Here is a 27542-nt window from a genome sequence, read left to right on the forward strand (position 1 = left end):
TTGTCTTCTTCTAAGGTAGTCCTACACCCCCCAGTCTCTCCATATACATGCCTACATTGTTTGGCCAAGCGTGCATAGCTTCTTAAAGGGCAATGAGGTAGAGGCCACTGGTGCACACATCTGGCAAAGATCATCACGCCCAAAAAAATTCATCATGCCCAATCCTTCATTAGATTAAAGGTTAATCCCCCCCTCCCCCATTAATGCTAGGCTTGGCCATAGCATCCTGGGCCCCTTTGCAAAATCTGTTCCACAGCCGTATAGCCTCCTCTCTGGCCTTATACAGTATCAGTATTGCAGCATCTTATATGGCAAAGGGCCATTTGGGCATCCATAGATAGCAGGGTCGGGTGCAGTCCAGCCCATCCATGAGCCGGGTTGGTCCATTGACTATAGTGGACCAATCTGGTACATTCACGTAAATGTAGAGAAAGGCCAAAGGAAGCCGAAGATACATTGTGCTGTGGCCCCTTCATTGTACATGGGGGGCTGATACAGTGGTCCCACAACATACAATATTAATTGGCTCCAGGATGACCATTGTATGTTAAAAATATTGTATGTTGAGACCAAAATTCTATGGAAAACTGGCCCAGGTAAAGAGCAGCACAGGACATGTAGTATCACACTATAATCTGGAGAATCACTACTAGACAGCCAACCAGTGCAGGCACCTCACTAATACTGGGGTTTTATCAGTAAAATTGCCACTTTCATTGGTTGATCATCTAGTTTTTTTACATGTCCCTCAGATCCTGACTGTCCATAGCATTGTATGTTGAGTGTGGTCTCAAGTTACGATGGTCCAGAAAGGACCATTGTATGTAAAAGTATTGTATCCTGAAGCTATTGTAAGTTGAGGGATCACTGTATGTATATTTTTAGTAGAAAACGGTTTAGATGCTGAACACTTCCATGTGTGATGGCTGGGAGGGGGATGGATACTTTCGCATTACTATGCACTGGAGGACAGCCATATCCAGCTGATACAGTGTAATGGGTCTTATCGGTTAGTTCAGGGTATCTAGATATCTACTGTAAGTTCACACCATGGTATGTCGGGGCATGAAGCACAGCCTTGTGGAGCCTGAATATGGCTGTTTACACAATAGGTCATCACTGTATACTATTCGTCTAATATATGAGCCTGCAGTCCAGAGACACAAGGCTGTGACCGGCATAGGAGGAGGGGGGCTGTTTATAGAAAGGGATTTTCCTTGGAATTCCTACAAGAATTATCTGCCGGGAAAATATGCAGAGAGCATATGGGTAGGTATGTAACCTCATAAATCTACAGTCCTCTACATAGCTGGAATTTCCTTCTATCATTGGCCAAGCAGAGAAAACCATTCTTTAGGTCCACCCTTCAGCACCCACCATTCTGTGCAATAGCATTGTTTGGACAATGCAATGAGCATTAACCATAGTTAACTCATTTCCGTGTCAAAAAACACACCCATCTCTGTGCCTGCATAAAGTAGTTAGCCCACCCTATATAGTATTAAGCCCAACTCCCTATATAGTATTAGGCCCCCTCTGTGCCCTCAAATAGTATTAGGTTGACCACATATAGTAGATAACTCCCTCTGTGTCCCTATATAGTATTAGCCCCTTTCTGTTTAGACCCTGTGTAATATAAGGTCCCCCTGTGAATCCATCTTATAGTATTATGTTCCTTTAAGCTCCCATAAAGAAAAGTAATTAAAAAAACAATAATCTTTTACATGGTTCTCCACGCAGCTCCTCTCCTGGCACATCTTCTCTCCCTGTGCAGGCAGTATGTGACAGAGCCTCTGCCTGCAATGGAGGTCCCTGGAAACCCATTGGTGCCGCCTTTTCAATAGTATGTGCATATTAATGATGCACACACAGTTAAATGCACAGGTGTCCTAGATTTCCAGGAGGGCCCTGCAGCAGAGCTGCATAGCCTCTGTCATTCTCCTGTGTCAGTCAAACACTGTACCTATGATTCAATCTGTCATCTATCTCTCCGTCCCAACAATACCAATATTGATTGAGCAGTTCCGCATTTTTCACAATAAGCCAGTGCAGGTTCAGTTTCCTGCATACAGTCACTACATTATTCATTGTAGTCATGTGAGTGTATCATCCATATCCTCAGGAGATACCAGCATGGGCGATAGAGTCCCACCTAGAAAGAGGACATGAGCCATGCTGTAATGTGATTACATCACGTAACCACAATGAATGGCGTATGTACGGACGGGACTGAGCCTGCAAAGTCTTGTATCTTTTACCTGTGGCACCGCAAAACAATATCTCCAAATACAGACGGAATTTAAACCATTAGATATCACATTGTGTCACTTATCCCACTGCAACAGTTTGAGAACGTAAAGAAGACAACACCTCCTAAATACACAACTGCAGGCAGGAGCCCCTAAATACAGACCCCAGACCAGAACCCCTAAATACAAACTCTAGACCCAAAGCCATAAACTCAAAACCCTGAACTACAGACCCCAGAGCACAGCCTTTAAATAAAGACCCCAGATCAGAACCCCTAAATATATAGCCTAGAGTACCCCTAAATACAGACCCCAGAGCACAGCCTTTAAATAAAGACCCCAGATCAGAACCCCTAAATATATAGCCTAGAGTACCCCTAAATACAGACCCCAGACCACAACCTCTAAATACACACCCCAGACCCAAGGCCCTAAACTCAGAACCTCGTACTACAGACCCCAGACCACAGGCCTTAAAGGGGTAGTCCACCAAAAAATGTTTTCTTTCAAATCAACTGCTACCATGAAGTGCCAGAGATTTGTAATTTACTTCTATTAAAAAATCTCAAGCCTTCCAGTACTTATCAGCTGCTGTATGCCCAACAGGAAGTTGTATTATTTCCAGTCTGGAGAGCAGGAGAGGTTTTCTATGGGGATTTGCTCCTGCTTTGGACAGTTCCTGACATGGACACAGGAGGCAACAGAGAGCACTGGGTCAGACAGGAAAGAAAACACCACTTCCTGCTGGACACACAGCAGCTGATAAGTACTGGAAGACTTAAGATTTTTTAATAGAAGTGAATTACAAATCTCTGGCACTTTATGGCACCAGTTGATTTGAAAGAAATTTTTTTTGGGTGGACTACCCCTTTAAATATAGACCCCAGGTCAGAACCCCTAAATATACATCCTAGAGTACCCCTAATTACACACCCCAGACCCCTAAATATAGACTCCAGACCAGCGCCTCTAAACAGTAGTTTTGAACCCTATTACACGATTTTTGTGCAAATTATCACTATAATTTTTGAATTCAAACAATAACCGTTTCGTGTAAATGCAGGCAACGATCAAACAACCAACAAGAAATTGTTCATCGTTTGTTTGGTACTGACGCCGAAATCTGGTTTATACTATTTTATGGGTTTGGGGTCTGTATGAGTTTAGGGGTCGGTTTGGGATCTGTAATAGGTTAGCGGATCTGTATTAGGGTCCTATTCCACTGGCCGACGGGGGCCCGATCAATAATGTAAACGAGCGCCGATCTGCTAGATCGGTGCTCGTTTACTGGGCTTATTACACGGCCCGATAATCGTTTAGCTAGGGCTGCAGGGACATCGTTACCGATGTCCTTGCAGCCCTTGTTTAAACACCATACATTACCTAACCATGCTGCTGGGCTCCTCCTGCGCGCTTTCTCCCGGTCCCATGCGCCGCAGCAGCTTCGGAGCGGCCTGTCTGAGCTGACAGACCGCTCATCCAATCTCTGGCCGCTGCGGTCCCGGCCAGTAATTGGCTGAGCGGTCTGTCAGCTCAGACAGGCCACTCTGAAGCTGCTGCGGCGCATGGGACCGGGAGAAGGAGCGCAGAAGCCCTGCAGCATGGTAAGGCAAAGTATGGTATTTGTGGAATCGACGGTCGCCCGCCCTGCACCGCTATTCCACGTAGCGCGGTCGGTGCCCGTCGATTTTATGTTTGCACCTAAATAAACGATCAGTCGATGACACGATCATCAGGTGATCGTTGTCTCTATTCCACGGAGTGAAAATCGTCCGATTATGGCTCCGAGGAATAGGCCCCTTAGTTTATGAGGTCTGTACTAGTTTAGGGTCTAGTTTGGGGTCTGTACTTTAGGGGGTCTTTGCTTGGGGGAACCTGGTTTGGAGACCATATTTGTTGATGGAGAAATAAGATGGGTCATTGAACTGCCTAGTTCAATGAGCCATCTTATTACTCCATCAACAAATATGGCCATACAGGAATGTGGGGAAACAAAATGTTGTAATGGCAGCCATACTAGTTGTCACCTAGCTTCCACAGAAAAAAAACAACAAGGAAACAACCAGATAAAGTATAAAAACAATCATAGAAATATAGTGAGCCAGGTTTATCTATCTGCCTGCAGATAACACTGTCTGGTTTTGCCCATAGCAACAAGCTCTGGTAGCATGAAAGCTGACCAGTGAGCGGTTGCTATGGAAAAATTCACACAGTTCGCTTTGAGGCAACCAATCAGCGCGCAGCTTTCATTCCTGCAGTGCAGTGCAGAGGATGAAGCTGCGTGCTGATTGGTTGCTATGGGCAGCGCATCTCCGGGTCATCCATGGATACTCGGTGCCACAGAGTTGCAGCAGGACCGTGCACCATGTAGAGAAGGAATGCGCCCCCTCCTCTACGGCGGCCACAGATGGGGGAGGTGGTCCTGTGATCAGAGGGTTTACACTGCCTGCCCCCTGCAGCCCCCATTGTAACCTGAGGGGGTGATGTGTGCGCCCCCTGCTGGGATCCCCGCCTCCCCTTCACTCTATGTGCAACAAGCGGACAAGATACACGGGCAGTGAGGAGGAAGGCGGCGGCCGGGCACAGCTCCCGGTATACCGGCCACACACCTACCGGGACCGTACAGCGCCGAGCACACCTACAGCACCACCGACCTGATCAGCGCCGAGCACACCTACAGCACCACCGACCTGATCAGCGCCGAGCACACCTACAGCACCACCGACCTGATCAGCGCCGAGCACACCTACAGCACCACCGACCTGATCAGCGCCGAGCACACCTACAGCACCACCGACCTGATCAGCGCCGAGCACACCTACAGCACCACCGACCTGATCATCTACAGCACCTGGGACTGTACTATCTGTAACTGGGGATCCATCTCAGCGGAGCTCACAATGTTCGGTGAGTACAATGTGTTATAAGTGATTTCCTATCTATCTATCTATCTATCTATCTATCTATCTATCTATCTATTATCTATCTATCTATCTATCTATTTATTATCTATCTATCTATCTATCTATCTATCTATCTATCTATCTCCTATCTATCTCCTTCCTATCATCTATCTATCTCCTATCTATCTATCTATCTATCTATCTATCTCCTATCTATCTATCTATCTCCTATCTATCTATCTCCTATCTATCTATATATCTATCTATCTATCTCCTATCTATCTATCTATCTATCTATCTATCTATCTATCTATCTATCTCCTATCTATCTATCTATCTATCTATCTATCTATCTATCTATCTCCTTCCTATCATCTATCTATCTATCTATCTCCTATCTATCTATCTCCTATCTATCTATCTATCTATCTATCTATCTCCTATCTATCTATCTATCTATCTATCTATCTATCTATCTATCTCCTATCTATCTATCTATCTATCTATCTATCTCCTATATATCTCCTATCTATCTATCTATCTATCTATCTATCTATCTATCTATCTATCTCCTATCTATCTATCTATCTCCTATCTATCTATCTCCTATCTATCTATCTATCTATCTATCTATCTATCTCCTATCTATCTATCTATCTATCTATCTATCTATCTATCTATCTATCTATCTATCTATCTTCTATCTATCTATCTATCTCCTATCTATCTCCTATCTATCATCTATCTACCTATCTATCTATCTATCTGTCTATCTATCTATCTCCTATCTATCTCCTATCTATCATCTATCTATCTATCTATCTATCTATCTATCTATCTATCTATCTCTCTATCTATCTATCTCCTATCTATCTATCTATCTATCTATCTATCTATCTCCTATCTATCTATCTCCTATCTATCTATCTATCTATCTATCTCCTATCTATCTATCTATCTATCTATCTATCTATCTATCTATCTATCTCTCTCTCTATCTATCTCCTATCTATCTATCTATCTCCTATCTATCTATCTATCTATCTATCTATCTATCTATCTCCTATCTATCTATCTCCTATCTATCTCCTATCTATCTATCTCCTATCTATCTATCTATCTATCTATCTATCTATCTATCTCCTATCTATCTATCTATCTATCTATCTATCTATCTCCTATCTATCTATCTATCTATCTATCTATCTATCTATCTCCTATCTATCTATCTCCTATCTATCTATCTCCTATCTATCTATCTATCTATCTATCTATCTATCTATCTATCTATCTATTATCTATCTATCTATCTATCTATCTACCTATCTATCTATCTATCTATCTATCTATCTATCTATCTACAGTATCTATCTATCTATCTATCTATCTATCTATCTATCTATCTATCTATCTATCTATCTACAGTATCTATCTATCTATCTATCTATCTATCTATCTATCTATCTATCTCCTATCTATCTATCTATCTTCTATCTATCTATCTATCTATCTATCTATCTATCTTCTATCTATCTATCTATCTTCTATCTATCTCCTATCTATCTATCTATCTATCTATCTATCTATCTATCTATCATCTATCTATCTATCTATCTATCTATCTATCTATCTATCTCCTATCTATCTATCTATCTATCTATCTATCTATCTATCTATCTTCTATCTATCTCCTATCTATCTATCTATCTATCTATCTATCTATCTATCTATCTATCTTCTATCTATCTATCTATCTATCTATCTATCTATCTATCTATCTCCTATCTATCTATCTATCTATCTATCTCCTATCTATCTATCTATCTATCTATCTATCTATCTATCTATCTATCTCCTATCTATCTATCTATCTATCTATCTATCTATCTATCTATCTATCTCCTATCTATCTATCTATCTATCTCCTATCTATCTGTCTATCTTTATCTATCTCCTATCTATCTATCTATCTATCTATCTATCTATCTATCTATCTATCTCCTATCTATCTATCTATCTCCTATCTCTCTCTCTCTCTCTCTCTCTCTCTCTCTTATTTCGCTGTATCTCTATCGCTGTATCTCTAGCTTGTGGTAATTCTCTCCATCGGTGCTGTCTCCACCTTTGGGCATATTTAACCCCTTGATGCTTGCATGCAGTTGAGGTGAGGTCTGCCGGTGACCCCCTCCCGCTGGGGCAGGAAGCCGCCCCCCCACATCTCTTAACAATATCCAAGAACAACATGGGGTGTTTTCCTCTGTGTTTTCCTTCGCTGAGCGCCCAAGGTGTCTCGCTGGGGTTTGTGCTGCGCTCAGGAATTCTTCTCTTCCTCCTCAGTCTTGGATGAGGAGTTTGTGGTCTTTGGCCCTGGACAATTTTCTTTTATAGGAACCAGCCACATGTGGCGGCTGAGCCCATCCTCATGAGGACACAGGGGGTCCGGGCCAGTGACCCCACCCCAAGTATATAGATTCCTAATCCAGGAGTGGAGTGAGTATAGTGGGGGGCATTAGTGGGGTAACCTGGTGCCCACTACCTGTAATCTTCGAGGTTTGTGCCACCGAGGCTGCTGCCTATTGCTCAGGTTATGGTTGTGGGTTTCTACTACCCCCATTTACCCTGTGCAGATGGTTTGGTCCAGTTACCCACGTCTCATTGCTTTCCCTGAGGAAGTGTAATTCCACAGAAACTCCACAGAATAATCCGCCTGAAGTTGTGTGGCTTTTGCTGTGGATTTGGTGTGGATTTAGCTGTGGATTTGGGGTGGATTTCATAATCCGCAATACAGGTCATTTTTGATTTTCTGAGCACATTTCCACACTGAAAATCCAGAGAAATTCTGCCTGGTGTGAATTTACACTAAGGGTGCCCGGACAGAGTGGCAGTGTGCCCCGGACGGGTTGTTGTTGGTGGTGGGGATGGTTAGTGTGCTCCGGGCAGGGTGGGTATGGGGGGGGGGGGTGGTTCATCAGTTGCTCCGGGCAGGGTGGGTATGGGGGGGGGGGATGGTTCATCAGTTGCTCCGGGCAGGGGTAATGTGCTCCTGACAGAAAGGTAGTGTGCTCTGGGTAGGGAGGTAGTGTGCTCCTGACAGGGGGGTTGTCTGACCTGCAGGTGAGAATTGCCTATTGCTGCGGCTTTGTGGTCCAGTGTCTGTCAGGTGGAGCACATGTCCTCAGTGTCCTGTCATATATACATGGCTGTGAGGAGCCCGGGGCCAGGACAGACAGCCGCTCAGCTATGGATATGATTAATAAATGTTCTCACTACAGGAGAGATATAGGAAGGGGCAGAAAATAGAGCCGCAGACACATGTTACTAATCTATCTGTATGTATTTGGACGCATGCACCTGTGTATATTTGTATCTATCTATCTATCTATATCCTATCTATCTATCTCCTATCTATCTATCTCCTATCTATCTATCTATCTATCTATCTATCTATCTATCTATCTATCTATCTATCTCCTATCTATCTATCTATCTATCTATCTATCTATCTATCTATCTATCTATCTCCTATCTATATCTATCTATCGATCTATCTATCTATCTATCTATCTATCTATCTATCTATCTATCTATCTATCTCCTATCTATCTATCTCCTATCTATCTATCTATCTCTATCTATCTATCTATCTATCTATCTATCTATCTATCTATCTCCTATCTATCTATCTATCTCCTATCTATCTATCTATCTATCTATCTATCTATCTATCTATCTATCTATCTCCTATCTATCTATCTATCTATCAATCTATCTATCTATCTATCTATCTCCTATCTATCTATCTCCTATCTATCTATCTATCTATCTATCTATCTATCTATCTATCTATCTCCTATCTATCTATCTATTATCTATCTATCTATCTATCTATCTATCTATCTATCTCCTATCTATCTATCTATCTATCTATCTATCTATCTATCTTCTATCTATCTATCTATCTATCTATCTATCTATCTATCTATCTTCTATCTATCTATCTATCTATCTATCTAATATCTATCTATCTATCTATCTATCTATCTATCTATCTATCTATTTCCTATCTATCTACCTATCTATCTATCTATCTATCTATCTCCTATCTATCTATCTATCTATCTATCTATCTATCTATCTATCTATCTATCTATCTCCTATCTATCTATCTATCTATCTCCTATCTATCTATCTATCTATCTATCTATCTATCTATCTATCTATCTATCTATCTATCTCCTATCTATCTATCTCCTATATATCTCCTATCTATCTATCTATCTATCTATCTATCTATCTATCTATCATCTATCTATCTATCTATCTATCTATCTATCTATCTATCTCATATCTATTAAATTAAAATTAAAATTTAAAAAAGCTTTATTGGCAGGTCCAAAATAAACATTTAGGATTGCCAATGCAACAGAGTATAATAGATTGGGTGTGGGGGAGAGGGGGGTCATGTGGGGAGCAGGGTGGATATGGGGTTAGGGGCAGGATTGGGGTATAAGGGTGTATAACAGTCCATGGTATCTTATAATCCTCTCAGCCGGTGGCAGGTGGAGACATACTGGGCAGCTACTTCCAGGGTGGCCTCCTCTTCCCCCAGCAGAATGTGGAGTTTCCTCTCCTCATCTATGGAGGTGAAGTCCGGGATGATGGTGGAGAGTCTCTGGAGGTAGGTGACCCTGGTGGATGAATATTTGCTGCAGTGTAGCAAGAAGTGGGCCTCATCCTCTAGGGCCCCCTGCTCACAGTGATGACCAGTCGGCTCTCCCGTGGCTTGTATGTCTGTACCGTCCCGTCTCTATCTCCAAGCTGTGGGCGCTTAGTCTATAGAGGCTTAGGGTTTGCCTGTGTTTGGGGTGGTGCAGCCTCTTCAGGTATGGCACCATGGCGTAGTCTCTCTGCAGTGACTGGTAGATGGTGAGTTTCTGGGAGTTACTTATTTCTCTCCTCCATTCCTCTGTATATTGCCCCTGGTATGTCTCTATTGCCCCTTTTATTTGGGCTTTTGTCAGGGCATGTTGTGGGGTTTGGCTGGACTGGTGGTGGATGCCCTGTTGGAGGGCACATTGGACTCCATGGCTCAGGGAGGCTTTGTGGTGATAGGAGTCTGGGTTGCTTCTCTGTAAGTGCGCCCAGAATGAAAGCACCCTCTTCTGTACCTGGAACCATAGTGGGAACCTGCCCAACTCTGCCCGACACTCCATGTTGGAGGTGCTGCGATGGACCTGGAGGAGGTACTTGCAGAACTCCAGATGAAAGGTCTCTGTTGGGCTTGAATCCCATTTTGACTGGTCTGGGTAGGTGGCCGGACCCCAAACCTCACTGCCACAAAGCAGGATTGGGGCAATGGCCCCATCAAAGATTTTTAGCCAAACCCTCACTGTTGGTTTGAGGTGGTACAGTTGCTTTCGTATGGCATAGAAGGTTCTGCTGGCTTCTCCTTTGAGGACCTCTATTGCAGACTTGAAGCTCCCTGATTGGTTAAGCTCCAGGCCCAGGTACGTGTAGCTGCTGGTTTCCTCCAGTGCTGACCCATTTAGTGTGAAGGAGGGGATGGAGGCTTTTTTCTGACTCTTCCTCTGGAACACCATGACCCTGGTCTTCTTAGAGTTGATGGGTAGTGCCCATGTAGTGCTGAATTTCTCCAGGACTGACAGGCTTTCTTGGTGGCCGCTCTCTGTGGGGGACAGCAGCAGGAGGTCATCAGCGTACAGTAGGAACTTCACCTCACGGTCATGCAGAAAGAGGCCGGGTGCTGAGGAGTCCTCCAGAGCTGCAGCCAGTTCGTTGATGTAGATGTTGAAGAGCGCTGGGCTCAGGCTGCAGCCCTGTCTGACTCCTCGGCCCTGCTGGAAATAAGCTGTCCTCTTGCCGTTCACCTTCACGCTGCATTGGTTCCCAGTGTATGAGCTCTTGATGACATCATACGTCCTCCTTCCGATTCCACTCTGCAGGAGTTTCAGTCAAACGCCTGAGAAGATCCTGCCCCGTTTGGTATTGTGGACGTGGGTCTTGATGAGGCTGTGCAGGGTGTAGATGTGGTCGATGCTGCGGTGGTTCGGCATGAAACCGGCTTGACTTTTACTGAGGACCTTATGGTGTTTGAGGAAGGTGAGACACAGATCCCACGGTAGTTCGCTGGGTCTTATTTGTCCCCACTTTTATGGATGCGGGTTATGAGGCCTCGGTTCCAGTCTTGTGGGAAGTGTCCGGAGCTCAGGGCGAGGATGAATAGTTTGGCCAGTGCAGCGTGGATGTCTGGCGGGCTGTATTTCAGCATCTCGGGCGGGATGCCGTCAGCACCACTGGCCTTCCTGCATCTGAGTAGATGCATCTATCTATTTATCTATCTATGTATATGTGGAAGTGTGTGTGTGTCTGTGTCTGTGAGTGTATCTGTGCATGTATTCATATATATATATATATATATATATATATATATATATATATATATATATACACACACATATATATATATATATATATATATATATATATATATATATATAATATCTATGTATAATTGTATGTATCTATGTATATTTGGATGAGTATATGTTGGTTTTTTATCAACTATGTGTTCATATACATTAGTGCAGAATGCTGGGTGTGTATATCACAGTTGTGTATATTGGATCCAGCCCCCTTTGTTCTTGCTTGGATGGGGGGTCCTGTATCTGAGGGTCCCGGAGCCTTCTTGTTTCAGTCTCTGAACACGACATCTTGGCTGCAGACCTGATGACATTGCTTAATAACCAGAGAACACGCTGTATTTCTGCTCACTCACAATGCCTGACCAGAACCCAATGACATCAGCCGGGGAGCAGCCAAGAACATATTCTGTCGCCACCATCCCAGAATGTCTCCAGCGGGGGCGGGTGATATCCCCCGGGTGGCAGCCCGCCACATCCAGAGCTGATAAGCGGCTTACATCACATCCCCATGACTGCAAGAAGAGTGCCGAGAACACGGGGTGAGGGGGGACGGAGGCGAAGGTGGGAGCAACACCCTCTGTGCCCTACAGTGCACCCCATCGGGTGACAATAGGGTATATGGCCCAGGTGGTCTGTCATTACGGGATCCACATGGGGAAACCGTACCCCCAAAATGCCCATAGTGGCGGCTGCAGGCGGATAGAACGTCAGTAGATTTTTCACTGGGTATTTTTCAGGTTTTATGTCTATATGCATTAAATGGACTCTTTAAAAAAAACTTTTGACATGTTATAGAGCCGTGTTTTGATTTGTCTGTGTAACGTAAGGATACAGTGCCGATACAGTGCCGATCAGAGAGATTGACGCTCAAGGCTCAATCACATCAAGTCCCTAGACGGTTTATGTGGCCTATTAACCCTATCCTAGTCGGCCTGACATTCCTCTTCCTAAAATAAAATGTGCGGCCGACTAGTGATGATGTAAATGCGCGAACAAAGGATGAGATCAGCCGATTTGTGCCCGGTTGGTTGATCGCTGGCCTTTGTGTACAGGTTGACTATCGGCAATGAGTGCTCCTGTCGGTGGATGTTCGGCCCAGGTAAAGACCGCATGGGTTGTGTGCCCAGAGAGCGGGGAGAGAAGCACTCAGTTGTGTGCTTCTCCCACTGCTTGTTCTAGCAATTGGTTGAGGTGTCAATATTTAAAGTGAATGTACCATCAGGTACTGTACATTCACTTTAAGTGTTGCACTTAAATAGAACGGCGCCAGCGCGGGGATGCCGACGCCGTGGTCCTTTTTTTCAATCATGGCCTGGTTCCCACACAAGGCGCTGGTCTATTACCGAGAACCGGCCTGGGTTGAAGCACTGGGGGTGGGCTGGGCTGTCCACATTGTGACGGAACCCCCTTCCCTCTGTGACACGGCCCCATTACAATATAAAAAAGGAATGCAGCTTCCCCGCGCCGGGGCCGTTCTATTCATGTGCATCACTTAAAGTAAATTTACCTTATGGCAGATTCGCTTTAAAGGGGTACTCCGGGCTAGGGGTATTTTTCATGTACAGCGGTAAGTCGGTCAATTACCTCCTTGGTTCCAGCACCGGGTCCCGGATCGCGCCGCCCCATTCTCCCATCCCGCTACCGCTTCCTGGTCTGAGCTGCGGCTTGAGACGTGACATTTCAAGGCAGCTCAGCCTTTTAGTGGTCGTAGCTGGGTCCTGCCTCGGCCGCTGAATGGCTGAGCTGCCTTGAGACGTCACATCTCAAGCCTCAGCTCAGACCAGGAAGCTGCAGCGGGATGGGAGAACAGGGTGGCGCGATCCGGGACCCTGCGATGGAACCGAGGAGGTAAGTGACCGGCGGCGTCTATATCCACCCCCTCCCCGGCCATACACAAAAAATACCCCCCGCCAGGAGTACCCCTTTAAGGTCCCCATGAGCAAATCTCAAGCATGCTCTGATCCGTCCAAACCCAAATGCTTTACATTTCAAGAAGAAGTTGGATGCAGTCCTAGGGAGTCCCGAAAAACACTGATACCGCAAAAGGCCATAGGCTATATCCATGTTTTCCAGGACTCCTTAAGAATCCTTACTTCTTTGACCACCGGCAATCAAATGCAGAGCGTTCGGGTTCAGACGGACCAGAGCGCGCTCGAGATTTTCTCATATCTAGTGCCCATACACTGCTCATGGCAGAATGGTCCGTCAGTATAAGGTTTATGGGGCTCTTCAGAACAACGACCGACACATCACAGACTGACCTTTTTGTTCTGGAAGAGATAAGCCACAGTCGCAGCTGTCTCGCTGCAGCTTACCCCTCTTCATAAAAAACAAAGGATCACTTGGCGATGTTGAACATTCCTGTGTATGGGGAGAACTGGAGAGATTACTGACGGCTGGATGTTCATCCATCTGTTAATGAAGGTGTATGAAGACCCCCAAAAAGAGGTTTTCCATAATAAAACAATTTATAGGTTATCAATAGTTGATCAGCAGAGTGTTGAATCCCAGCTCCCCCTATCCTGTGGATAGGGTATCAATTATTTTATCCTGAAAAAACCCTCGTACTTGTCAAAAGTTTTTTTTTAAAGTGACGGGTACACTTCAAGAGTTCTGCAACATATTCGGTTTCAGTTGCTCACTATTTCCATATAGATATATATATACTGTATGTATATATGGATCTATATCTGCTGCTTGCTGTGAGTGAAGGAAAAGACCTTTTTTTACATTCCCTATATATATCTAGTGTTGCTTATGAATACAGTCGTATCTAGTCTAAGGGTGGTATTACATGGAATGATTATCGTTTGAAAAATCGTTAAATCGTTCAGATTTGAACGATAATCGTTCAGTATAATAGCAGACAAATCGTTGGTCGTTTAATAGAATTTGGACCTATTTTTATCGTTGATCGTTTGCTAATCGTTCGCATGTAATAAGACGTCATTCGGTCGTTCGCAGTAGCGGCGAACGCAGTGGCAACGACAGGATGCAAAAAGGATTACAGGTAACCATCATCATTCCGTGTAATTGGGTGAACGATTTCAGGTCGTTCGCCATAGCGGTCGTTTGAGTTTGTTTAACGTTAATTGTTGATCGGCGAATAATTGTTTCGTGTAACAGTACCCTAAGTAATGTTTTGTTTGCTACCATGGTTGCTTATGTCTATGGCGCTCTTTCTCCCATCCATTCGGGTGTTTGGGAATGCTGAGAGTTGTAGTTTTGAAACAGCTGGAGAATTCCAGGTTGGGAAACACTGTTGTATGGCAATCTTAAAAGGGGTACTCCAGCCAAATGTTTTTTTTTTTTTTTCATTCAAATCAGCTGGTGTCAGAAAGTTATATAAATTAGTAAATTACTTCTATTTCAAAATCTCCAGTCTTCCAGTACTTATCAGCTGCTGGATGTCCTGCAGAAAGTGTTGTTTTCTTTCCAGTCTGGTCTGACACAGTGCTCTCTGCTGCCACCTCTGCCCATGTCAGGAACTGTCCAAAGCAGTAGCAATTCCCCATAGAAAACCTCTCCTGCTCTGGACAGTTCCTGACATGGACAGAGGTGGCAGCAGAGAGCACTGTGTCAGACTGGAAAGAATACACCACTTCCTGCAGGACATACAGCAGCTGATAAGTACTGGAAGACAACATTTTTAAATAGAAGTAAATTACAAATCTGTATAACTTTCTGAAACCAGGTGATTTGATAGAAAAAGATTTTCCTTTAGTGGTTTCCCAACATCTCCCAGCATGCCATGACAATAAAAGACTCTCTGGGATCTGTAGTACTACAACAGCCTAGGGATGAAGCGGTTCATAGAGTTCAGTAAAGGTTAGGTGAGCCATAGCTGTGAGCCGTGACACCATCACATAGACAGCTGTAGGTTTTCATGTCGCTCCATACCGTCGTCTATAGGAACATCTGCTCCGGATCAGCGTAAAAATGTAAACAGGGATTGAATGTAAAGCGCCTGTAGATATACAAAGCACACACGCATCTCCATACCCACCGCAGCTCAGCGCCTGGGGGCTCATTACTAGTTAACCACATCCCAGGATGCATTGGGGGAGGTCTGTAGCTACAGTACAGGGTCAGTACATCAAAGCTTCCTGCTGTGTTATTGTGAATGGGAAAGTACTTTACATACTAAGAAGGAGAGGAGAAACCTTGGGGCCGGTATCAGATGGCTTCTACACGGGGACGTCACTGCATAGTCCACAATCCGGACGTCTGATGAGTCGGACATAGTATCTGTAGTGTAGCTGTCTGTGGACTTCCACAGATCTTGAGTCTGAAGAAGACGCAGGGCTGCTGTAGCTATGTGTCCTCTTCACTACACTTTCTGCAGTACTGAGGAGGCGGGGCTTAAAGGGGTTGTAAAAGGATAAAAGAAAAATGGCAGCTTTCTTCAAAACAGTAAGACAGTAGCCATCTGATGCCACTCACATTAGATGATTGGCCGGTCCTGCTGGAATAGTGAGATTGGTTAGCATTAGGGTAGTATTACACGGGCCCGATAATAACTGTAAACAAGCGCCGATCTGCTAGATTGGCGCTCGTTTACTGGGCCTATTACACGTCATACATTACCTATCCATGGTTCAGGGCTCCTCCTGTGCTCTGCTTCCCCCCGGGTCCCGCACGCTGCAGCTTCAGAGTGGCCTGTCTTAACTGACAATCACTGGCCTCGGCGATCCTGGCCTGTGATTGGCTGAGCGCCCTGTCAGCTAAGACAGGCCACTCTGAAGCTGCAGCATGCGGGACCCGGGGAGAAGCAGAGCACAGGAGGAGCCCTAGACCATGGATAGGTAATGTATTTACTTTGCTAATCGTCAGTCGCCGGCCGCGTACTGCTATTACACGTAGCGGTACGCGGTCGGTGGCCGACAATTATAGGTCCAAACCTATATCAACGATCAGCCGATGACAACGATCATCGGCTGATTGTTGTGTTTATTACACGGAACGATAATCGGACGAATAGGCCCGATTCGGCCGATAATCGTTCCGTGTAATAGTACCCTTAGAGGGCAGATATCGCCACGCGTAATGAAGAAAACGATCAGCTGAGGAGCCAATCATGCTGATCGGTGTCTTTCAGCTAGTTTAAAAATCATTGGTTGATGGCTGATGAAAGTAAGTGGAAAATAATAAAGTAGTACTTACCTGTCCAAGCTCCCCGATGTCCACCTGCCTGTTCCCCATTCACCTCAGCTGCTGCTGAAGCTTCTGATACTGTCTCAAAAGTGACAGGCCACTCAGCCAATCACTGCCCGCTTCATTGTCCCGGCTTGGTCAGTGATTGGCTGAGCGGCCTATCACTGCGCAGACAGTGTGCTCTTAGCGGACACAGGGGAACTAGGACAGGTAAGCATAGTGTTTATTATTTTCTATGTACGCAGCCATTGCTGCACGATCATCGAGCAGTGTAATAGGTTCAGTAAGCGAGCGCTGATCTCCTACCAAGTGTTGGATAGTGTAATTCAGCCCGTAATCTAGTAGTCTCTACTATTAGCTATAGAATGTGGTTACACAACTTGTACTTTGGATTCCTGTTAAATGGATAGTTCACCAAATCATTTTTTCTTTCAAAACTAGCGGCAGAAAGTGCCAGAGATTTGTAATTTACTTCTATTAAGAAAATCTAGTCTTCCAGTACTTATCAGCTGCTGTATGTCCTGCGGGAAGTGGCATTCTTCCAAGTCTGGAGAGCAGGAGAGGTTTTCTAAGGGGATTTGCTACTGTTCTGGACAGTTCCTGACATGGACAGAGGTGGCAGTAGAGAGAACTGTCAGACTGGAAAGAATACACCTCTTCATGCAGGACATACAGCAGCTGATAAGTATTGGAAGACTTGAGATTTTTTAAATAGAAGTAAATGACAAATCTCTGGCACTTTCTGTCATCAGTTGATTTGAAAGAGTTTTTGGGGGGTTAACAACCCCTTTAATAAAGGCCATATTAGGTCTGCCAAGCTGCGCTGTAAAAGAGCGCCAATCTCCTAGGTCGTTCACAGATCCAATTACAGGCTTGATGAATAATCACTAGATTGTTGGTGTGGCCCTTTGCTTTAAATCAGCCAATTGGCCGCACATCTCCTTTTACACAACTTTAGGTTATTTTTTGACACGTTAGACTTGAGCGATCAGTTTGCTTGCTTGGGGGCAGATTGCAGCCCTGTTACACGGAATTATATGTATATAGTTGGACAGATATTGGTCCCATGTAATAGAGCCGCCTCTCGGGAGGAGGTGCTGGGACTTGTATTACAAGGGGCGGATAATCACACTGTGTAATAGGGCCGGCAATTCAGCCGACGAACCAGCATTTGCTTTTGGTAGCACCTTGGCCTGTGCGATGTGAATGATCGGAGTGAGGCCTTATTTACACATCCAGTAAAATTGTCCGTGGTCGCAAATTCGCAGCCACGGGCAATTTTTGGGGCCCACTAAATCCTATGTGTGCATTCATACCATCAGTGCCATGATCCTTGCTCCTCTCACCATTCCTATTGTCCCTGCTCCTGTCACCCACTCCCATTCCCCCCACTTCTTTTACCTGCCCCCATCTCCCCCAGCTCCTGTCTCTCCCCCACTCCTGTCCCCCACTCCCATCTCCCCTGCTTCTGTCATCCGCTCCCATCTCCCCTGCTTGTCATCTGCTCCCATCTCCCCTAGCTCCTGTCTCTCCCCCACTCCTGTCCCCCACTCCCATCTCCCCTGCTTCTGTCATCCTCTCCCATCTCTCCTGCTTCTGTCATCCGCTCCCATCTCCACCGCTTGTTTCACCCGCTCCCATCTCCGCCACTCCTGTCTCTCCCCCGCTCCTGTCACTGGTTCCCATCTCCCCCGCTCCTGTCACCGGCTCCCATCTCCCCCGCTCCTGTCACCCGCTCCCTTCTCCCCCGCTCCTGTCACTGCTCCTGTCTCCCCCGCACCTGTTACCCGCTCTCTTCTCCCCAGCTCCTGTCACTGCTCCTGTCTCCCCCGCACCTGCCACCCGCTCCCTTCTTCCCAGCTCCTGTCACTGCTCCTGTCTCCCCCGCACCTGTCACCGCTCCCATCTCCCCCGCTCCTGTCACTGGCTCCCATCTCCCCAGCTCCTTTCACCGGCTCCCATCTCCCCTGCTCCTGTCACCGCTCCTGTCTTCCCCGCTCCTGTCACCGCTCCTGTCTCCCCCGCACCTGTCACCGCTCCTGTCTCCCCCGCTCCTTTCACCGCTCCTGTCTCCCCCGCTCCTTTCACCGGCTCCCATCTCCCCTGCTCCTGTCACCGCTCCTGTCTCCCCCGCTCCTGTCACCACTCCTGTCTCCCCCGCTCCTGTCACTGCTCCCATCTCCCCCGCTCCTTTCACCGGCTCCCATCTCCCCTGCTCCTGTCACCACTCCTGTCTCCCTCGCTCCTGTCACCGCTCCTGTCTCCCCCGCTCCTGTCACCGCTCCCATCTCCCCCGCTCCTTTCACCGGCTCCCATCTCCCCCGCTCCTGTCACCGACTCCCATCTCCCCCGCTCCTGTCACCGCTCCCATCTCCCCTGCTCCTGTCACCGCTCCTGTCTCCCCCACTCCTTTCACCGGCTCCCATCTCCCCCGCTCCTGTCACCGGCTCCCATCTCCCCCGCTTCTGTCACCGCTCCTGTTTCCCCCGCTCCTGTCACTGCTCCCATCTCCCCCGCTCCTGTCACTGCTCCTGTCACCGCTCCCATCTCCCCCGCTCCTGTCACCGCTCCCATCTCCCCCGCTCCTTTCACCGCTCCCATCTCCCCCGCTCCTGTCACCGCTCCCATCTCCCCCGCTCCTGTCACTGCTCCTGTCACCGCTCCCATCTCCCCCGCTCCTGTCACCGCTCCCATCTCCCCCGCTCCTGTCACCGCTCCCATCTCCCCCGCTCCTTTCACCGCTCCCATCTCCCCCGCTCCTGTCACCACTCCTATCTCTCCCTGCTCCTGTCAGCACTCCTATCTCTCCCTGCTCCTGTTACCGCTCCCCCTACTCCAGCGCACTCAAACGGATGCAATCAACAGACTGTTTTTTTACAGAGCGGACAAAATTACGCTCCTTAAAAAAACACTGGACATGTGACTGAGGCCTAAAGGGTCACACAGACGATCAGGTAGGGTCAGACTTTGTAATACAGCCCATACTTATTAATTGTACAATGATGATCCCTACGATATGTGCTGATCCCTATCTCTCTGAATAGCAGTAAAGATTCTAGTAAGTGTGCGGCATTGTCTGCCCCCCTTATGCTGATGAGATTTACAACAATCCCTGACCCCCAGGACAGTGCTCTGTATCCACTGTATATACAAAGGATCCGCTCTGAGCCCCTCTGGTATCTGCCTCCTTTGTGGCCTTGTTTGGAGAAGGGCTTTGTGAGTGTGAGGAGCATCAGATAAGTGTTATCATAGGCCCAGCCATTGTTATTCTGGAGATCAGTGACGGCCATTGTTATTCTGGAGATCAGCGGTGGTCACACCACGGCCAGCTCCGGTTACTGTAACGTGATCCCTGTTATCATTGGGATTTGTGCAGAGTCAGGGATTAGTCATGGACTTTCTAGGTCTTTGTTTTAGCATCTTCAAGATGTTTTGGGACTTTGCCCAAGAACATTTATAAGAGGGGATTATAAGGTCTCAGCAGCGTAGGGGCAGATACTGATATATATATATATATATATATATATAACCTAACTGGTATAAAATATGAATCTGAGCAATTCTAGGTGGTCCCTATAGACAGCTATATGGTACCCCGAGGAGAGTGTTTTCCATCTATCTCTGTACACAGTCCAGTTATTGTGCTGGCGGGATGAACAAAAATAAGAACGCAAAGGATGCTGGGAGATTTCATCTGGGTGCAGCTCTGGAGTATAATACAGGCTGTAATTGTACAGATTTGTTTCTATTCATTTTTTCCTATGGGAGACAAAGTCATCTGACAGTCGCTCGAATTCGTCATGGTTCCCAGCAGCCTCAGTCTCTATATTCTATATGTCAGATGGTGACCACATAGGAAAAGATGTCACAAGATGACGGATGGATACGGTAGGGTGAAGCTGGTCCTTTTTGAGTATAGTACACTTAGGGTCCTATTACAGGGAGTTATTTTGTAACGATTAACGACTAACCTGAAATCGTTAACCTGAAATCGTTCACCATGTTACACAGAACGATGGTCGTTACTATGATCGTTTTACTTTCGTTTAAATTCGAACAATATAATGATTTTTTGCACGATAATCATCCTGTGTAATAGAGCCCTTAGGGGCCTATTCCACAGAGCGATAAGAATTGGCCCGATTCGGCCGATTATCGATCCGCGGAATAGAGACAATGATCAGCCGACGATTGATTATTAGGGTTCAAACCTAAAATCATCGGGCACCCACTTCGCATCGCTGTGTGGAATAGCGATGCGTGTCGGGCGACCGATGATTCCACAAGCACCATACTTTACCTACACATGTTGCAGGTCTTCTCCTGCGCTCCTTCTTCCTCCCGCTGCCAGTGATTGGCTGAGCGGTCTGTCAGCTTAGACAGGCCGCACCGAAGCTGCTGCTGTGTGCAGGATCGGGAGGAAGAAGGAGCGCAGGAGAAGCCCTGCAACATGGATAGGTAATGGATGGTAACGATGTCCCTGCAGCCCTCCCTAAACGATTATTGGGCCGTGTAATAGGCCCAGTAAACAAGCGCTGATCTAGCAGATCGGCGCACGTTTAGATTATTGATCGGGCCCCTATTGGCCCGTGGAATAGGGCCCTTAGTCCCCGAGCTTATTTTTTTAAGGGGTTGGAACTTATCACAGCTTCATAGGAAAGATAATAAGTGTCTGACCGGGGTCACCACAAACGGGACACATAGAGACACACCAAAAAGCCTTACACACCATTGCACTACAGGAGGCAGGGTCCAATGACTACTATAAAATCTGTCTCCTGCAGCAAAACGGGGGAGAGAGAGAAGTGCTATGTGGTGTGCTTCTCCCAGTTTTGCAGGCATGCTTTGTGACCTGTGCAAAGGTCATTCCTCAGGTAGCGAGAGGCTGACCTCTGAGATTTAACTATTGTGATATCTACTGTATATACTAGTGTCCATGATGATAAGAAGGACACTGCTGGAAAGTTTTGGGCTTAGTATAAAAAGTCCACAACAAATAGTTAATGTCCTACTATAAGTCTTTATATTTGTTGTTTGTGCTTTTATTATCATTTATATGGGACTCGAGGTGTCAAAGAGGCCTGGCCCAGAGCTTGCTGTGTTCTCGGTCCACAACTCCACTCTGTGCTGTGGTTCCCCACCTGCTTCCTGTTCCGACACATAGGGGGAGATTTATGAAATGTCCGCCTGAGGCGTACGCCAGGGAGAAGGTGCAGATTCGCCCCTTCTCCCTGGCGTACGCCTCCCGTATGCCCCGCTTGCCCGATGGGTGGTCTGGGGGAGCTTGGGGGGCCATGACAAGGCGGGGAGGAGGCGTGGCCTCCTCCTGCGCCTCATTTATCATGATTTATGCCTGCTCAGTCGTAAATCATGATCCAAATCTACACCTGTTGGAAGCAGGTTCGTGCTCCTCTTAGTGAATCCTGTCGGGGAAAGGGGGCGGGGCCTGATATAAGACCTAAGGGCCTGATAAATAAGGGCCTGATAAATCCCCCCCCCCGTAGAGATCGGCAGCCTCTCAGACGCTTGAATGTGCGGTGAATGTGGATGTGTGGTGAGGCCACAGATCCCCGTGTGTCCATCAAACAGGAAGCAGACGGAGCATCCCTGCAGGAGTTGCGGCCCAGACAGCTGCAGGTCCGGGCCAGGCCTATTATACACTTTGGGACCATAAAAGTTGTTTATCGTAGCAGTAAAAACATAAACAGTCAGGACATCCTTGTACCGATAGCGATTTGACTGTGTTGGCAGTCAGCATGCTGGTAAACCAGGTGACGGGCGCGATAAGTAACAAAGTAAAGATGATATTTCATCATGTGGCGGAATCCTGCTCCCTCTATTATTACTAATGATTACACCTTAAAGTGAAAGTTTAACCTTGTGTTTAGTCACTGAACCAGGAAATCAGTCTATGGCCCCATTGACCTTTATTGGATTGGTTTTGGGGGTAACAGAGATGGGGGTCTCACCGACTGTCTCAAGGAGATGGCATGAAAATCCCTTTAAGTGCCAGGATCACAGTTCATGCAAAGCAAGCGGACACTGTGGAACCCAATGGTGTTGGCTTTAACCCTTCATGTTATCGGAGGACAGGATAGAGGGATATACAGTCCTGACGTGTGTTGTTAGGAGAGACTGTGTCACTGAGCCACTCTCTGTGTGATCATAGGGGAAGTGACAGCTGGGACATCCTCACTATATTACTCTGCTCATGATGGTGTGTCCCCAGCATGCTGGTTACAGTATTCTCCAGCCTGGCAGAAGGGTGTTACAGCCTAAGGGTCCTATTACACTGAGCGATTTTTAACGATTATCGACTAACAATAAACGATCGCAAACAAGATTGTTTATTCTTAACCTGAAATCGTTCACCATATTACACAGAACAATAACCGTTAGAATGATTAGCGAAAGATTAACGATAATTTTAGGTTTAGATGTAAATTAACGATCCACATACGAACGATTTTTCGATCGTTGCCTGCAATTACACAGAACGATTATTGTTTAAATTCAATCGATTTAACGATTTTTCGCACGATAATCGTCCCGTGTAATAGGGCCCCAGCATAGTGGTGGTGTGTCCCCAGCATAGTGGTTACAGTACCCTGGCAGGAGGGTGTTACATTGAGCCTTGGTGGTGTGTCCCCGGCATGGTGGTTACAGTATCCTGGCAGGAGGGTGTGTGGTGTGTCCCCGGCATGGTGGTTACAGTATCCTGACAGGAGGGTGTGTGGTGTCCCCCCCAGCATAGTGGTTACAGTATCCTGGCAGGAGGGTGTTACATAGAGCATGGTGGTTACAGTATCCTGACAGGAGGGTGTGTGGTGTGTGTCCCCCCAGCATAGTGGTTACAGTATCCTGGCAGGAGGGTGTTACATAGAGCATGGTGGTTACAGTATCCTGACAGGAGGGTGTGTGGTGTCCCCCCAGCATAGTGGTTACAGTATCCTGGCAGGAGGGTGTTACATAGAGCATGGTGGTTACAGTATCCTGACAGTAGGGTGTGTGGTGTCCCCCCAGCATGGTGGTTACAGTATCCTGACAGTAGGGTGTGTGGTGTCCCCCCAGCATGGTGGTTACAGTATACTGGCAGGAGGGTGTGTGGTGTCCCCCCAGCATGGTGGTTACAGTATCCTGACAGGAGGGTGTGTGGTGTCCCCCCCAGCATAGTGGTTACAGTATTCTGGCATGAGGGTGTTACATAGAGCATGGTGGTTACAGTATCCTGACAGGAGGGTGTGTGGTGTGTCCCCCCCAGCATAGTGGTTACAGTATCCTGGCAGGAGGGTGTTACATAGAGCATGGTGGTTACAGTATCCTGACAGGAGGGTGTGTGGTGTGTCCCCCCCAGCATAGTGGTTACAGTATCCTGGCAGGAGGGTGTTACATAGAGCATGGTGGTTACAGTATCCTGACAGGAGGGTGTGTGGTGTCCCCCCAGCATGGTGGTTACAGTATCCTGACAGTAGGGTGTGTGGTGTCCCCCCAGCATGGTGGTTACAGTATCCTGACAGTAGGGTGTGTGGTGTCCCCCCAGCATAGTGGTTACAGTATCCTGGCAGGAGGGTGTGTGGTGTCCCCCCAGCATGGTGGTTACAGTATCCTGGCAGGAGGGTGTGTGGTGTCCCCCCAGCATGGTGGTTACAGTATCCTGACAGTAGGGTGTGTGGTGTCCCCCCAGCATGGTGGTTACAGTATCCTGGCAGGAGGGTGTGTGGTGTCCCCCCAGCATAGTGGTTACAGTATCCTGGCAGGAGGGTGTGGATGTAACCTGAGCAGTGAGCGGAGAGGTGTGCTCCTCTGTGAGGTGAGGTCCTCCCTCCTGTCACACCTTGCTGGTATTTGGAGACAGTCAGGGCTGTGGCAGCAGGCAGTGGCTTGTATATGGGGAGTTATGCTGTGCGCCCCAGAGAGGGAGGAGACGCTGCCTGCTGACACCGAATGGAAGGACTGAGGGCAACGGCAGGATGACTACTACAGCCATGAGCAGCGGTAAGAGGGGAGCACCATGGTGGGGGACAGAGACGGAGGACAGGGGGAGAGTTACATCGTGTAGGACAGGACATGGAATAGATTGGGATGGGCGCCAGGAGGATAGCAGGAGAGAAGGACAACTTCAGGGGTCTACACTGAGCTCTATGGGAGGGTCATGGTTGTTGTGAGGGGTCTGGGGTGTTCTGGAGACTATAATATGTGTGGTGGCGGAGGCGTCCTACAGGAAGGTCAGGAGCACAACTGCATGGAGGTCGCTGCATGTGCATATAGCTATAGGTATATGTCTCTATCTGTATGGTGTATATATAACTATTTGTCTGTATCTCTATGGGGCAGCCTTTGGATAGAGTTGTATGGTGTATATATAGGAGCATGTATATATATATATATAGCAGCCTGTGGATAGAAATGTACAGTGTGTATATATAGGTGCGGTCTGCATGTGTACGGAGCAGCCTGTGTGTCATATATATATATAGCAGCCTGAGTATATATAGGTGCAGCCTGTGTGTGATGTACACTGTGTATATATATATATATATATATATATATATATATATATATATATGTCCCCGCTCCTCTGTCCGGCTGACCATCGTCGTTACTGAGATTGCTATTTCCTAGAGTAACAACCAGTACAGCCACCATGACAGCTCACACAGCTTTCCTAGACTCCTGAATGTCAGATACCATAATCCTTCCCTACATTCTCATCTCTAGATGTTTCTGAGGATCAGATGACTGGAGAGAGTTTTTTCCCCACGTTCCCCCCAGGCAGTGTTATGGTTGGGGTAAATGATGGGTGTATGACCGGTGGGGTGCAATGTCTGGGTGAATGAAGGGATCTGGTGCTGTGTTTCCCCCACCTTCTGGCTGTGTGTGTGTGTGTGTGTGGGGGGGGGGGGGGGGGCAGCCGCATGACCCTATTAATGTGAATGGAGCCGCACAGGGGAGGAAGACCACCTAGATTATAAATCTGTTGCATACAATGGCGCAGTATTTGCTCGTGTGGTGTGAACAGACCCTTAGGCCATCCTCATACCTCCTAGCTCCAGTTTACGCTGTCTAGTTCTTACACAGCATTGCTGGGCCGCCCTGCTATACTTAGGGCCGGGCCCTAGGGCCACAGCATGACAGCCATTCCCTCTTTTGTCTTCTCTGAACCCGTGTGTCATCCTCTTCCTCCATTGTTTCAGTTCCATTCAGTAAAGAGAAAGGTGAGTAATACGGTGGTCAGCTGTTCCCAGCTTTTAGTCACTGACCATCTTTGTCAGGCCAGGTTTACATTGTGTTGTGGTGTACGCCACAAGCAGCCATCAATAACGTATACTGTGGCGTATAGCAGCGGGCGCCATTCATTTCAGTGGCCTGGCATACTCATTACTGTGGTCTATAATGGAGAAGCCACCTTATACTAGATATAAGCTTATATATACCTTGGTAGGCAGGGCATGCTGAGACTTGTAGTTGTATGTCCTGTATGTCCATGTAGTGATAGTTAGCTCCCATACTAGTATATAGTAATATATGGTTGTTTCTTGTAGCCGACGTACAGGGAGCGGGTGTTTAGCTTATATTCATCTCCTCATCCATCTCCTATGATTTACACATTGTACAGGTGTCCGCATGATGGGAGTTGCAGTCTATGTTAGTGTTATGTTGTCTACAGCTAAATCTCTGCACTGTGCTGGAAACTCTGACTGAAGGTCAAGACAAATCCCTGCCGCCAAGATGGCTGCTTTATTACCGCTTCTAGAAAAATGTGCATAGGTGTGACTGATACTACTATTCGAAAGCCGTTCATAGACGCTACATAGATGGCTGATGGGATGAATGCTTCTTTGGCTGACAACTATTCCTCCTCTCCTCTCTATACAGAAGCACGCTCAGTTCAGTTGAGAGTCCACAGTCCATATGTGTTTATAGGGAAAGGTTTATAAGCGGCTGTCAGATACATCCGCCGGCGATTAAAAGGGGTTGTTCACCGGAAAAAAAAAATGCCAGAGATTTGTCATTTACTTCTATTAAAAAAATCTCCAGTCTTCCAGTACGTATCAGCCGCTGTATGTCCTGCACAAAGTGGTTTATTCTTTCCAGTCAGACACAGCGCTCTCTGCTGCCACCTCTGTCCCTGACAGGAACTGTCCCGAAAAATCCCCATAGAAAACCTCTCCTGCTCTGCAGACTGGAAAGAATACATTGCTTCCTGCAAGACATACAGCAGCTGATAAGTACTGGAAGACTTCTGGCACCAGTTAATGTGAAAGAATTTTTTTTTTGGTGAACAACCCCTTTAAATTACAACTCCCAGCATGAGGCACACAGCTTGGAGAGCTTTGGTGTAGTTGTGAGTTGTTGATGGTCACACATCTGCCCCATTGTCTATCTTGTCAGAGATAACATGGAGCAGATAAATGTGCAAAGACACAATGCTCCTCCGGTCTTATCTCCTGTGCATATTGACTGTCTGTCCCCAGATGACACCCTCATACGCTTATTGTTACCTATCAGGATTATATTGCCCTTGTAGACTATTAACAGCAGGAGTCTGGCAGATAAACAGACAACATGGGTGGCAGCTGGGGCCAGTAAAGGGTCCTCTGGAGACAAGCCAGGCACAGGGTGGGGGGCTAGCTTTATGCTGAAGGGTGCCCCTACAGTCAGCTATAGAAGGACAGACTCTGCATAGGGCCACTGTGCGATATGAGACCCTCCTGCCCATGGCTGCCAAGTGACGCATTCATCATAGACCCCCTTTTTGCACCAGTTTATAGCAAGTAGGAGCCAAAGAAATC

The 27542-nt window shown here is 46.8% G+C and overlaps 1 protein-coding gene across 2 annotated transcripts in view; it reads left to right on the forward strand.

Annotated features, from left to right (window-relative positions):
• The first annotated feature begins 4999 nt into the window (after window positions 1–4999).
• Window positions 5000–27542, forward strand: part of LPAR2 (lysophosphatidic acid receptor 2) — a 41612-nt gene continuing 19069 nt past the window's right edge. Inside the window, exon 1 of one of the 2 annotated variants that reach the window (XM_069946089.1) lies at window positions 5000–5156. In XM_069946089.1, the coding sequence (XP_069802190.1) occupies window positions 5150–5156 (7 nt within the window). In that variant the 5' untranslated portion in view covers window positions 5000–5149. Of the gene's footprint in view, window positions 5157–24601; window positions 24745–27542 lie in introns of those variants that run through there. The other variant, XM_069946082.1, reaches the window with a different exon arrangement.

The sequence above is a fragment of the Dendropsophus ebraccatus genome, chromosome 1 (assembly GCF_027789765.1).
Source record: "Dendropsophus ebraccatus isolate aDenEbr1 chromosome 1, aDenEbr1.pat, whole genome shotgun sequence".
Classification (NCBI taxonomy): Eukaryota; Metazoa; Chordata; class Amphibia; order Anura; family Hylidae; genus Dendropsophus; species Dendropsophus ebraccatus.